The following is a 14,378-nucleotide window of genomic DNA, read 5'->3' as shown; positions in this document are numbered from 1 at the left end:
TTTCTTATTAATTTATTCATGTCAATTTTCTCAATTATGAACTAAACAATTATTCTAGGGATGATGTAGCCTACTTGAAACATGTTTGGATTCCGATATAATTATTTCAATTGATCTTTCCTTTTTATTTATTTATGTTATTTGTGCGCAATGCTTTCAATTAACTGGCCACTAATTGACTGATTTGCTGTTCTAAATTTTGGTGCTCGAGAGAGTCAAATTTAGGCGTGATCTAAGACAACATAACCTAGATTTCGTAGGTTTCAAGAGAAAGTACGAATCTTTGATGCATGTTTTAATTAAAAACCACGTGCTTAGTGATTTTTATATTTTTAATTCGGAATAGAGATATTGAAATTGAAATATAAAAATAGATTCTATTTGGCGCTCAAGGTTAGAGGTCGATTTTCATCCTATTAATCTCAGACAATCCACACAAAATTTAGCATTCATGGAATCCACATTTATCTCCAAGTTTCCCTACAACAGCTTAATCTACCAAACATCCTATATTTGGTTTAAAGGTAATATGATGTTCAAAGGTTGTTTGGGTTTAGCATCTAAATTCTGTAATCCAACCTATAAACATGAATCAACCTACTCATGCACAACGCTACAATCAACTCACGTGCAAAAATAATTTTCGTTTTACATAAATAAGCAAAAATCTAACTCAAGCACATAACGTATCCATAACCCATAAATCAACGCACGTTCTCAATTACACAAATCAATATCGGCAAAGCTATCTAACTCACACAAGCATGCAAAACACAAAATGATTTTTTTTGTTTTTTTTTTAACAGTGCACTGTAATAAGAAAATTAAAAAAAGAAAAAATTGCACACAAATCACACAAAATACACAAAATAAAAAATATGTAGGCAATTAGAAAATCAATTAGAAAATTTATAATACACCCCCAAACTTAAACTAAACATTGTCCCCAATGTAAAATTAAAAGAAAAGGAGGAAAACTTCCCTGAATTGTCTGAATTACCAATGATGGTCTGGTGCTATGATGCTGAACTTGATTGATACTTCTTCTAGTTTCTCTCCCAAACTTGATATTTATCCAGTTACTCTTCATCAATTGGTTTGATTGTTCCACGATGTCAAGTTTCCAAGGGGGACGAGGTAGGGCTAATGAATTCCTATATGAAAAAAAATTGAAATGAAATAAACTCTCCTATAATTCAAAACAAATAAAATAAAATAAAATAAGTGAAAATGTAAGAATGCTTGGGTTGCCTCCCAAGAAGCGCTTCTTTATAGTCACTAGCTTGACTCAATCGCAACGCCTACGGTGGATCCTCAGGTGGCACATTTCTCTTATATCTGAACTTTATTTTCGGCTTTGTATTCTCCTTCATTGTAATATGGTGAACAAACTTAGGCTATTTTGACCCTGGTATGGCTTTCAAGATCTCTTTTGGTTTGACAATGTTTGGAGGTTTCAAACGCCTATCTACATAGCTCTTTTTTTATCAGGTGGGTCAACTTCTTGAGCTAAGATGAAATCCACTGCTTTCTTCATTTCTAAGTCATTACCATCAGTAGATGCATCCCTTGTTGAGTAACTAATTTCCATGTATTGCACCAACGGATCATAAAATAATTTTCCCTTTTCTCCGTTTCTTGCAATTACTTTAGCTGATTGGATCATTTTGCAAGTGTTAACTTTTCCTTTTTCTGGGGCTTTCTTTTCTTGATGGATGTTGAAAGTTACTTGCTCTTCATTAACTCGCAGTGTGAACTTTCTTTCTTGCACATCAATCAATGCTCTTCCAGTAGCCAGGAAAGGTCAGCCAAGAATCAATGGTACTTTCTCACCCTCCTCCATGTCCAATGCCACAAAGTCCACCGGAAAGATGAACTTATCAACCTTCACCAACACGTCTTCAATAATGCCTTTGGGATATGTGATCGATCTGTCCGCCAGTTGCAAGGTAAAGGTTGTGGGGTTCACTTTTCCAAGTCCCAACTTTTTGAACATTGATAAGGGCATCAAGTTTATGTTAGCTCCAAGGTCACATAGTGCCCTATCAAATGTGATACCACCAATATTGCACCGGATGTTGAAGCTGCCCGGATCTTTCAATTTGTGAGGGAGCTTCTTCTGAGGTATGGCATTACACTCCTCTGTCAGCTTAACAGTCTCAAATTCCTCCAACTTTCTCTTCTTTGACATTACTTCCATTAAGAACTTGACATAGTTAGGCATTTGGGCCAAGGTTTCTGCAAAGGAAATGTTGATGTGGATTTTCTTGAAGACCTCCAGAAACTTTGCGAATTTTTCATCAAACTCCTTCTTCAAATACCTCTGCGGGAATGGTAGCGGGAGCTTCAAGATAGGTGGGTTGTCCGAAAATGAAATTGAGTAAGACTTATAAATCTTCTTTGTTGCCTCTGCCTCAGTTTTCTGCCCTTCAGTCTGGTTGATGCGAACCTCGTAGCAACGTTGACTATGAAACCCACAACGAGATTGACGAGCCCAAGAAAGCCAAATTAATCCAAAGTTTAGGATTAACCCAAAAGAAAGTCGAACCAAAAAACCCAACAAGAACGACGCTTGAAAGACCCCTTGATCACGCAATCCAAGAATTAAATCCGGTTGTTTGAACGCCACAAGTTATCACTTGATAAGTTCAAAATTGTTCAATGAAGAACGATGAAGAGAAGACAATATGCCTCACTTTAATTCAATATCAATAATGTCAAAGGTTTTTAACAATTGAATGGAAACTCCTATTTATACTAAACCTAAAAACTAGGTAAAAATCGTGCAAAAATCGAGCATAATCTCCAAAATATGGAAAAGAATCAAAATCTAACAAAATATGGAAAATTGCCAAAATTGAAAAATTCGCCAAATTTTTGGCTTGTGCGGCCGCATGGTGTATTTCCATGCGGTCGCATGGTTCAACAAAAAATTTCAATTTAAGTTTCAGTATGCCACTGTGCAGCCGCATGGTGTTTTTGCTGTGCGGTCGCACAGGCTTATTTTCAGCCTCCGATTTCGTCGCTTGATAACAAATTGATCCAAGTTGATTCGACCTTCGACCCGAGCATGAAAGTTGCTCCATTTTGAGTCCTGAACATGGTTCTATCAATGGTTTCTTAAACGAGCAATCCTATCGCTTGTTTCACTTACTTTGCTCTTAATCGCGTCATTGTCCGCTATCGACTATCAACGGGTCTCGTCTCGTACTTACCTTCGTCGGGCTCGACTCCTAGACCATATCACTGCTTTTCCCTTGCAAGAATGAGATCCGATGTAGGTACCCCAACCTCTCTAAGCTTGCATTCTTCAACTGGTTTACCACTTCTTAGGGTGATAGCATTGCAGTGTTCCCGTGGGTTAACCTCTGTGTCATTGGGAAATTGTCCTTTTTGTTGAGACTGTATTGCAGTCGCTATCTGACCAATATGTACCTCTAAATTCTTTACTATAGTCCCCAAGTTGGTCATATGTGTCTCAATGCTGTCAAGTCTTACCTCATCTTTGTTGAACCTCAATCTGGTCTCCGAAATGAAGTTTCCTAAATATCTTCCAGTGATGGCTTTCACTCAAACGCTTGATTATTGAACCCCTAATAGTAGTTATTTCTTGAGTAGTTTCCCTTTTGATTGAAATTCCGATCGTTCACATACTGAAGTTGTTCATTCTCCCTATCAACTTTTTGGTATGCAGTGGATATAGCCATAATAGATTCTGATTTCTTTTGTGATCCATGTGAAGTCAATGCAGCTATTTCATTAGTGATAGATGACATTTGAGCTGCAAGGGCGGTTATAGGATCTACTTCATAAAGGTCAGCAACTTTCTTTGCACTTGAATGCTCACTCGGCCATTGATAGCTATTAGTAGCTATCTCATCCAATAATGCATAAGCCTCATTTGGGGTTTTGGATAATAGTGCACCCCCTGCTGCAGAATCTACGAATCCGTGTCTGACCATTCAAATCGTTGTAGAAGGTTTGTATCTGCAACCAATCCGGGTAACCATGCTGAGGACATAATCTAAATAGATCTTTATATCTCTCCCATGCCTCATAGAATGGTTCGAAGTCTAATTGTCGAAACTGTCCAATTTCACTCCTTAATTGCGCTGCCTTCGAAGGTGGAAAGAATTTTGTAAGAAACTTCCGCACTAACCCTTCCCAAGTTGTGATGTATCCATACGGAAATGATTGGAACCATGCCTTGGCTTTGTCTCTTAGGGAAAACGAAACTAGGTGGAGTCGGATTGCATCTTCAGTAACGCCATTCATTTTCACTGTATCACAAATCTCCAGAAAGGACCCCAAATGAGCATTTGGGTCTTCTGTTGGAGCTCCCTCAAATTGATTCTACTACACCATGTGTATAAGTCCTGGCTTCAATTCGAAATTGTTTGCAGCAATTGCTGGGTTTGCGATGCCAGAATAGTTGTCATTGACAACCGGCATTATGTAGTCCCGAATAGCCCTTTGTTGGTTATCCTCATTGGCTGCTCTAACATCCTCTTCTACCATTTCTTCCCATTCGTTTCTTTGTATGCCTTTGAGAATGCGAAATGTGCGTTTTGGTTCAGGATCAATAGGTAGTAGGTCTAGATTTATCGCCCTTCGCATAAACAGCTGAAAATAACCACAAGGAAGCTCTTAAAGATAAACACAAAAAGAATAAAATAAAAATAAAATCTAAAGTAAAATGTAGGTAATAATATCAATTGAATTCAAATAAATCAATCCCCGGCAAAAACGCCAAAAACTTGTCACGCGATTTATGCAACGTGATTTTTAAACCCCAAGTGTACGGTGTCAAGTTTTGTAATATAGTGAAGAAGTTAGGATGTCGAACCCACAGAGATTGATATTTGAATCAATTGAGTACTATAATTATTTTAGCTTTCCCCTTATTTAGACGATCAAATTTTGAGTCAATATTTTTATGCTAAATTAAAATTAAATAGGATGAACGATGCAAGTAAACGAGAGCAAATTATGAAGTTTCTTATCAAATTATGAATGCCTAGGGAATAATTTCACCTTACATTCGACAATATTTTTCAACCGTATAACTATTTCTATTAATCTTTCCAAAATTTATAGGCAAGAACACTATTTCCCTCTCTCGAGTGCCAAATAAAATCTATTTTTATATTTCAATTCCAATATCTCTATTCCTAATTAAAAATATAAAAATTATAAAGGACGTAGTTCTTAATTAAAACATGCCTCAAAGATTCGTACTTTCTCTCGAAACCTACGAAATCTAGGTTATGTTATCTTAGATCACGCCTAAATTTGCTTCTCTCGAGCGCTAAAATTTAGAACATCAAATCAGTCAATTAGTGCCAGTTAATTGAAAGCATTGCGCACAAACAACATAAATAAATAAAAAGGAAAGATCAATTGAAATAATTATAACGGAATCCAAACATGTCTCAAGTAGGCTACATCATCCCTAGAATAATTGTTTAGTTCATAAGAGAAAATTGACACGAATAAATTAATAAGAAAGAACATAGAGAAGAAAAGGAATAAAAAACCTCGTTTTTGCCGCTCGATTTCTTCTTCCATTGTTGCCAAATTCTCTCAATTAACTTCCTCTTCTTCAATTGTATTGGCCAGCCGTGGATTTGTCTCCAGATTTTTGCAATTGGCCGGCTAAACTCCTCTTTCCAATCACGTGTTCTTGCTGGCTGCTTCCAGTTTTCCTTCCTGATTTTTCCCCTCTTAATTAGGTTTTTTAGGTAGTATTTATAGTCTCCTCAAGTGTTGAACGATTTTGGGTTGGAATGGGCCAAGAAAGAAATTCAAAAATATCAAAATACGTTTACCCACATAGGCGGCGCTACGGCGCCCAATATGGGCACCACAGCACTGCTCTTATTGTCAAATTCAGATTCATTGGCGCCATGGCGCTCGGTTCGGGTGAAAAATTTCTTCTAACTTTCTCGTCCGATGTCCAATTGAGGTGATTCAAAGCTCGTTAGAAAGCTAACTCAAAGGGGTACAAATTTTCTTCAGATATTATTCTCAGCTTCGATCGTTTGCTATGTCAAAAATGAGTATCAATCATAAATTTTCTAATTGATTTTCTAATTGCCTACATATTTTTTTATTTTGTGTATTTTGTGTGATTTGTGTGCAATTTTTTCTTTTTTTAATTTTCTTATTAGGGTGCACTGTTATAAAAAAAAAAATCATTTTGTGTTTTGCATGCTTGTGTGAGTTAGATAGCCTTGCCGATATTGATTTGTGTAATTGAGAACGTGCGTTGATTTATGGGTTATGGATAAGTTATGTGCTTGAGTTAGATTTTTGCTTATTTATGTAAAACGAAAATTATTTTTGCACGTGAGTTGATTGTGGCGTTATGCATGAGTAGGTTGATTCTTGTTTATAGGTTGGATTACAGAACTTAGATGCTAAACCCAAACAATCTTTGAACATCATATTACCTTTAAACCAAATATAGGATGTTTGGTAGATTAAGCTGTTGTAGGGAAACTTGGAGATAAATGTGGATTCTGTGTGTGCTAAATTTTGTGTGGATTGTCTGAGACTAATAGGATGAAAATTGGGTGAAAACCTTAAGTTAGAGGTCGATTTTCGAAAATTGGTGTTTAATAAGGGGCATTGCACTAATCATTGCATAAAAAAAATATCTCAATGATGACAACTTTAATAACCTCATTGTGAATCGTCTCTTCGTAGCCTTTATGACTCGAGTGATTAAGCCTGTAAGGGTTTAAAACCTGGCGCCCTAAAGTTGTCTGATTTGGGAGTCATCGGCCTAAAACTCGCTACAAGGGTCATTTAGAAAGTTTAAGGGAGTGACTTCCACACAAATGGTGTTTACAGAATAAATTTATATTTGAAAAAAAAAATAAAGAAAAGAAATTTGATATCACATACCCTGATTAAGCCCCGAACACTTGTTTTAGAGGATTAGACCTTTGATGAGAGGTTAGTAACTTGGTTGATTCTGGGAAGTTGAAGCAGTCAAAAATAAGGAGAATCCTTATCTGTTGATATGTTGAACTGCAATAGTGAAATCTAATCAAACTTGAGCGGTTTAAGAAATTAGTTTTGAAAAATCAACTTTAGAATACACATTGGGAAGAGAAAGATAACAAGTTTGGGGTGTGTGTGAATCCCACGAGCGAGGCAAGGAAATTTTTAACTTTTAAGTTTGGGAATTGGGTCAATTTATTATTGTACATCGTTGCACTTAACTCTCCATACACACACCCGGTTGCATTGAATAGGCGAGAATTTGACTTGTGCATTATAGCTTTGAAGTAATTCATGAATTTGACGCTATGTTTTTAATCTTGAGCTATAAAGGCAAGGTGTCTAACATAACGTGTCTTTTAAGTGATTTTGTTTGTTTTAGTTGTGCTTGTGTACTTGTTAATGATTTTATTTAGTTTGGTGTTTGCTCGAGGACAAGCAAAATATTAAGTTTGGAGGTATTTGATGAGTGCTCTACACTCATAATATTTATGCCACCTAATTTGTTATTTTGTTACTTTTTAGAGTGTTTTAGAGCTTTTTATTGTGTGTTTTGATGTTGTGATGTAGGTTGATGAAATTGAAAGAAATAAGCAAAAGTTGGCGAAATTGGAGAAAATTGCCAAATTGTAAGACATCCAAAGTTCGGGGACTAAAGTGCAAATATTGAAAAGTTGTGTTGAACCTCGTAATGAAGATCCGAGCATGCTAGGAGTCAATTAGATGAAAAAAAGATGTCAAAGGGATCAAATTTAGTCAAAATATGATCACAAATCAATTTCCAACCGAAAAGTTGCACTTCGGAATTTCAGCCTCACATTGAGACTCATTTTTGACATAGCAAACGATTGAAGCAGAGAATAATATTTGAAGAAAATTTGTACCCCTTTGAGTTAGCTTTCTAACGAGCTTTGAATCACCTCAATTGGACATCGGACGAGAAAGTTATACTAAAAATACTGAAAGACGTGCAGAAAGAATTTTCCACCCGAACCGGGCGCCGTGCGCCAATGAATCTGAATTTGACAGTAAGGGCAGCGCTGTGGCGCCGTGGCGCCGTGGCGCCGCCTATGCAGGTAAACGTATTTTGATATTTTTGGATTTCTTTCTTGATCCATTCCAACCTAAAATCGTCCAACACTTGAGGAGACTATAAATACTACCTAAAAGACCTAATTAAGAGGGGGGAAACTGGAAGCAGCCAGCAAGAACACGTGATTGGAAAGAGGAGTTTAGCCGGCCAATTGCAAAAATCTGGAGACAAATCCATGGCTGGTCAATACAATTAAAGAAGAGGAGTTAATTTAGAGAATTTGGCGACAATGGAAGAAGAAATCGAGCGGCAAAAATGAGTTTTTCTATTCCTTTTCTTCTCTATGTTCTTTCTTATTAATTTATTCATGTCAATTTTCTCAATTATGAACTAAACAATTATTCTAGGGATGATGTAGCCTACTTGAGACATGTTTGGATTCTGTTATAATTATTTCAATTGATCTTTCCTTTTTATTTATTTATGTTGTTTGTGCGTAATGCTTTCAATTAACTAGCCACTAATTGACTGATTTGATGTTCTAAATTTTGGCGCTCAAGAGAGGCAAATTTAGGCGTGATCTAAGACAACATAACCTAGATTTCGTAGGTTTCGAGAGAAAGTACGAATCTTTGAGGCATGTTTTAATTAAGAATCACGTGCTTGATAATTTTTATATTTTTAATTCGGAATAGAGATATTGGAATTGAAATATAAAAATAGATTTTATTTGGCGCTCGAGAGAGGGAAATAAAATCAATTTAGCGTTCTTGCCTATAAATTTTGGAAAGATTGATAGAAATAGTTATACGGTTGAAAAATATTGTCGAATGTACGGTGAAATCATTCCCTAGGCATTCATAATTTGAAAAGAAACTTCATAATTTGCCCTCGTTTACTTGTATCGTTCATCCTATTTAATTTTAATTTAGCATAAAAATATTGACTCAAAATTTGATCGTCTAAATAAAGGGAAAGTTAAAATAATTATAGTACTCAATTGATTCGAATATCAATCCCTGTGGGTTCGACATTCTAACTTCTTTACTATATTACAAAACTTGACACCGTACACTTGCTGTCTAAAAATCACGTTGCATAAATCGCGTGGCATTCACCATCAATTTGCTAGCCACATTAACGCAACTGCCCCCATCAATTATCAATCTACAAACTCATTCTTGTACATGGCAGCGAGTGTAGAAGATGTATTCTCTTTGCATTTCATCTTTCTTTAGCCCAAATATGAAGAGCTCTCAAAACAACTAATGCAACGCCATTAACAGCATACTCTATGTCACTAGCTTCTTCAAGAGACAACATGGACTCACAATCTTCTTCTTCTTTCGACTCGATCTCACCACTTTTCCATAAGATCATGGTTCGCTTGTTGGGACATTGTGAAGCAATATGACCTGATCCCAAACAACCAAAACACTTAATGCCACAAGCCGTTTGAGATCATTGTTTGCTCATCTTGCCTTGAAGAAAAGTGTCATTTTGGCTTCCAATCAGATGAACTCCTAGCTTCCACTTCAGATGATGAACGACCCTCTTTTTTTAAATTTGCCTATCTACTTTTATGGCCATGTGCACTACATCTTCAAGTTCTACATAGTGTTGCAATTCCACTACGTTGGCAATTTCTCGATTTAAACCACAAATGAATCTTGCTATAGTAGCTTCTCGATCCTCCTTTACGTTAACCCTAATCATGGATATCTCCATCTCCTTCTGTTACTCCTCTATGGACTTAGAACCATGTTTAAAGCTATGTAATTTTAGATGTAAGTCCCAATAATAATGTGAAAAAACAAACCTTCTTCGCATGGCTGCTTTTATGTCCCCCATCTCAGAATGGGAGGTTCTCAGTTCCCGTGCTTACTTATGACCAATTGATCCCACCAAACTATGGCATAATCAGTGAAAACGACAGCTGCAAACTTAACTTTCTTTTCCCCTGAATAATTTGGCAATCAAAGACAAGTTCAACCTCTTGTTTCCATTTAATATATTTGCCATGGTCATTTTTACCTTGAAATGATGGAATAGACAACTTAGTTGAACTAGTGTTTTAATCTAGCACATCTCTTTCCCGATGTGCTCTAGCAACTTGTCTTGGCCTTTGGTACCTAGCTCCTCTATTTCCTTCTATACTAGCATTAGAAGCCACATCATTATCAAAGTCAGCTTCTTCCTCCAATTCTTCGTCGAAATTATTAGGAATAGAAGGCTGTGAATTTGGTCCTCTTGGCCATGGCACCTGAGCTGGGGGTGCATTTCATTAATGCTGCATCTTGTCTATTTATCCTATCATGTTCATGTGTTCAAAGTGTTGTTGAATGGCTGAAAGTATCAAGAATTGATCGGAGTTTTTACCTTTACTACCTTTTTGGGACATGATTAAAGCATCACAACAATTGTGATATAAAATAAAGGAACCTCACTCACTCACTCACTCCCTTACGTGTTTATACCCAAAAATTTGTTCACTCAATCACTCGTGTTTTACTCAATTGCTTTCTTGGCTTTTACCCTCAAATGTGCTCACTCACTCTTGCCTTTTCCTCTCACAAGTTCTCCTCTAAAGCTCTAAAGGAACTGATCAATCAATTGCCAAAGAGATCACTTGATCAAACCAAATAAATTATAATATCAATCCCTAGATGGTTCTCAATATAGCAAACAGGGAATAAAGGGCAAAGAATAAGATCAAAGAAAGGTTGGAACACACGAACTTAAGCAAAAGAAAGAGAACTCTTTTTCTTTTTCCATTTTTTTTTTGGTAATAATGAAAGGCAATGGCAGAAACAAAAGAAAAGAAAATATGCTAAAACGAAGAAAGAAGAATTTAGGAAAGAAACAGAAATTGGGAAACAAAAAGAGGAGGAAAATAACAAGTTGTTTAGAAAAGAAAAATTAATATTAGGTTAATTGACTTGAGATTGTAGAAGAATAGGTCAACTTCCCAAACTTAAGTCGTATTGATTGCTATTTGTTTCCTTAATCTGAAATTTCAGCAACTTTTCTCTTTGTCCACAACTTTTTTTAATAATCAAATCAATCTTCTTCTTTTTTCGTCCTCAACCCCCCATTTTTTGTCCACACCCTTTTTTTAAAATATGCAAATCACTATTTTTTCTTTTTTTGAACAAAAATCACGCGCGTGCGCGCGCGCACACACACACACTCTTTCTCTATCTAACTCTCTTTTATGTAGGACGTAATTTCAGATTAAAGAACTAACAGACTAACAAAAACACTTTAAGGTAAGGGAAAGTCGAACAAGAAAATAATTAAGCAAGGACACACTTGAAATTGAAACAAAAAATCAAGAAACAAAGGAACTGTTGCAACGAAAAACAAGGAAACAACAAAATAAACAAGGGATAGATGAAAACCTATTTTGTAACCTTGCTCTGATACCAAATAATGCAAACCTCAATGAACAACGTTGCGAGACCTGGAAACAATACCTTGGAGTACAAATCGGATCGTCCACAAACAAGGAAATCAAGGTAAAGAAAGAATATTGACCCTGTGGCTATAAAGAACTAGAAACCAATATTATAAAGGTTTGGAAATCATAAATTAGCACTTGAAATTCCCGAAAAGCTGTTGAAGAACAAAGTAGGAGAAAAAATCCACTCAATTGTATATCATCATAACCGTCTCCTGCAATGAGAGTTTCAAAGCCTATTTATAATGTTAAGTTGGCTTGAAAACCTAATAGAAAATCTTAATTCTCGGATTCCCCCAACATAAGTTGGGTCAAAACTGGCTCAAAACAACTAAAATAATTAAACCAAAGGCCTAACATAATATTATAAGAGTCTAGGCCCAAAACCAAATAAATAAGGTCCAAATAACTTATTAAAAAAGAAAATAACTAAATGATTTAACCCAATGTAATTGGGCCTTCACTAGATTGGACTAGAATAAGATTGATGATCTTGGTCTCCTCTTGTAAGCTTACCTCATTTGAGATAGCCTTGGACTTGGTCTTATGTATAAGTTAGAAGAATTTTTTGGATTTGAAGTGAAGAAAAAAAAGAAACAACTTTGCTGACAATTACATATTTTTTATTTTGTCAGAAGAGTTCAACACCTTACGGCACGAGCTAACGACAACCATGCACCACCTGTGTCCGCGTTCCCGAAGGCACCCCTCTCTTTCAAGAGGATTCGCGGCATGCATGTCCTACCAAGCCTTGTAAGGCTTCTTGCTTCTTAGACCGAGCTCTTGTTATAGGGCCAGTTGGTATTTGAAATTCCATGCCTCGTGCATCCCCTCCAAACTCATCCACGCCTTTCCAGCTCATCTTAAGTTCCTTCTTCAAGCTTATATGTTTCATCCTCCTCATGATCCATTCCTCCTAGTTGTCCCATATCATAAACGCAACTAGCGTTAGCGATGATCGACGAGCTTTAACGAGAGAAAATGAGAGTGCGGCATTTAGCTTTAGGGCTATAGAAAACAGGAAATATGAAAGAAAATGTTAAGACTTTGTAAATTAGGGCCGTGAGTTTTCAACTTTTTAATTAATTTTTTTTTTTAATTTTTAAGTAGAGGATTTTATTGGTTTTGATGGTTCAACCCATAACCCGACCCAACCGAATTTTAAGAAAAAATTGACCCCAATCAGTTGATTCAATTTGGGTTGGTCGATTTTCATGGGTTGATTCGGTTTTTGCCCACCCCTATCAAGAAGGGAAAAAGGAAAAGGTAACTCACTAGAAACTCGATGGACCATTGATACAAATATTGGTTTAAGAATTGGAAAATATTTTTTGTACATAATATTATACATAATGATGAAGTGTCAAAATATAAGTGGGAAAATTTTTTATTGATAAGATTTCGATTTAATTAAATATTGTCACATTATTTATTATTTATTGATAAATCATTAAATAAATTATTATGTACACGCTGCAAAATCTTAAGAATCTATTTGAAATTATGGTCCGTTTGATTCCAAAGATGGAATTTGGATGGAAAGAAAATGAATTCCAGGAATTGAATTGCTTAAAAATTATTTTCCTGAGAATTGTAAATTATTGTATTTGATTGGTATAATTTTTTACAAGGAAAATGTTGAAATAAATGTGTTCTTTGGTGTTCGTTTGACTTTGTTTTATATAAAAATTGTCAATTAAAATAATAGATTTTACTGATATTGAGGATGAAATTTGTTTCCATTGGAAAAAAATATAAAGAAAATTATCTATCTTTTGATGTTCGTTTGACTTTATTTTACATGAAAATTGTTAATTAAAGAGAAATATTTTTTTTTTTTTACAATAATTCTTAGAATTTGTTTCCATTTCAAAAAAAATGGAAAAAAAAGAAAAAAAAAAGGCTAAAGTGACTGAAATTGGAATTGTGATAATTACAATTTAAGGAAAAGGTGGAATTCGACTGAGGTGACCAAAAAGTTGGAAAATGAATTCTAATGAAAGAAAATGCTATCAAACATTGCATAAGTAAAAATTAAAATTGATTTTTCATTTTCTAAGAAAAATTTTCACCAATCAAACATACCCAAAAATTTCTCCATCTTTCAAAGGCCTACACAATTCCAATTCAAGGAAAAGGTGGAATTCGACTGAGGTGACAAAAAAGTTGGAAAATGAATTCTAATGAAAGAAAATGCTATTAAACATTGCATAAGTAAAAATTTAAATTGATTTTTCATTTTCTAAGAAAAATTTACACCTATCAAACATACCCAATGCTTTCTCCATCTTTCAAAGGCCTGCGCCCACCAGAAATTGGCGTCCGGTCCACCGACTCGAATACGGATAAATACATGACTAGATTCTCCTAACGTGTTTATTTTATATTATATCTGTCCTTTATGGAAACAATTTTGTCCCAGTAATGGCTTTCTTCGTCTCTCTGTCGCCGACTCTCCATCTGTAAACTCTCTCTCTATATGTATTTGTATGTATTAAGGTGTGTTTGTGTATTATTTTGTAACTTTTAGTTTGGATCGATTTTTAGGACTCCGATTGTTTAAAGAAGACTCGACACCGTACAAGTAATAAGCGACGTTGTATGGCAATCCACGAAGAAAGATCGGGGGGTTATTGTATTTCTAGGTTTTGAAACTCAATTACCTCGAGGGAAAGAGACTGTGAGAGGGAGAGAGCTTTGTCAAACCAATTGAGGAAATTGGGCTTTCGATTTTCCGATTGATTTTTTTTTTTTTGTAATTTTTGGCGTTTGTAGCCCTCTCTTGAATTGAATAAAAAATACGAGTGAATCTCTTTTTTTTTTTTTTTTTTTTTTTTTTTTTTTTTTTTTATTTTTTTTTTTTTTTTTTTTTTTTTT

General features: G+C 35.3%; 1 protein-coding gene and 1 long non-coding RNA gene across 2 annotated transcripts; one reads left to right on the top strand and one right to left on the bottom strand.

Moving 5' to 3' along the window:
• Positions 1 to 1,804: 1,804 nt before the first annotated feature.
• LOC111395346 lies at positions 1,805 to 3,174 on the bottom strand. The gene is made up of 2 exons (XM_023021325.1): positions 3,155 to 3,174; positions 1,805 to 2,465 (listed from the first exon to the last, which is right to left on the bottom strand). The coding sequence occupies exons 1-2, from the start codon at positions 3,172 to 3,174 to the stop codon at positions 1,805 to 1,807; spliced, it is 681 nt and encodes a 226-aa protein (XP_022877093.1).
• Positions 3,175 to 13,778: 10,604 nt separating this feature from the next.
• LOC111396555 lies at positions 13,779 to 14,241 on the top strand. The gene is made up of 2 exons (XR_002703028.1): positions 13,779 to 13,963; positions 14,049 to 14,241. It is a non-coding gene; the product is annotated as an uncharacterized LOC111396555 (long non-coding RNA).
• Positions 14,242 to 14,378: the final 137 nt, after the last annotated feature.

Source organism: Olea europaea, chromosome 6, assembly GCF_002742605.1.
Source record: "Olea europaea var. sylvestris chromosome 6, O_europaea_v1, whole genome shotgun sequence".
NCBI classification, from domain to species: domain Eukaryota; kingdom Viridiplantae; phylum Streptophyta; class Magnoliopsida; order Lamiales; family Oleaceae; genus Olea; species Olea europaea.
Note: the sequence above shows the minus strand (reverse complement) of the source record. Positions and strands in the feature narration are given on the sequence as shown.

Coding starts and splice junctions, on each gene's coding strand:
- LOC111395346 (XM_023021325.1), bottom strand. CDS start 3,174: ATGACGCGATTAAGAGCAAA. Junction 2,466..3,154: donor ATGACGCGATTAAGAGCAAA/GTAAGTGAAACA, acceptor TGGGTTTCATAG/TCAACGTTGCTACGAGGTTC.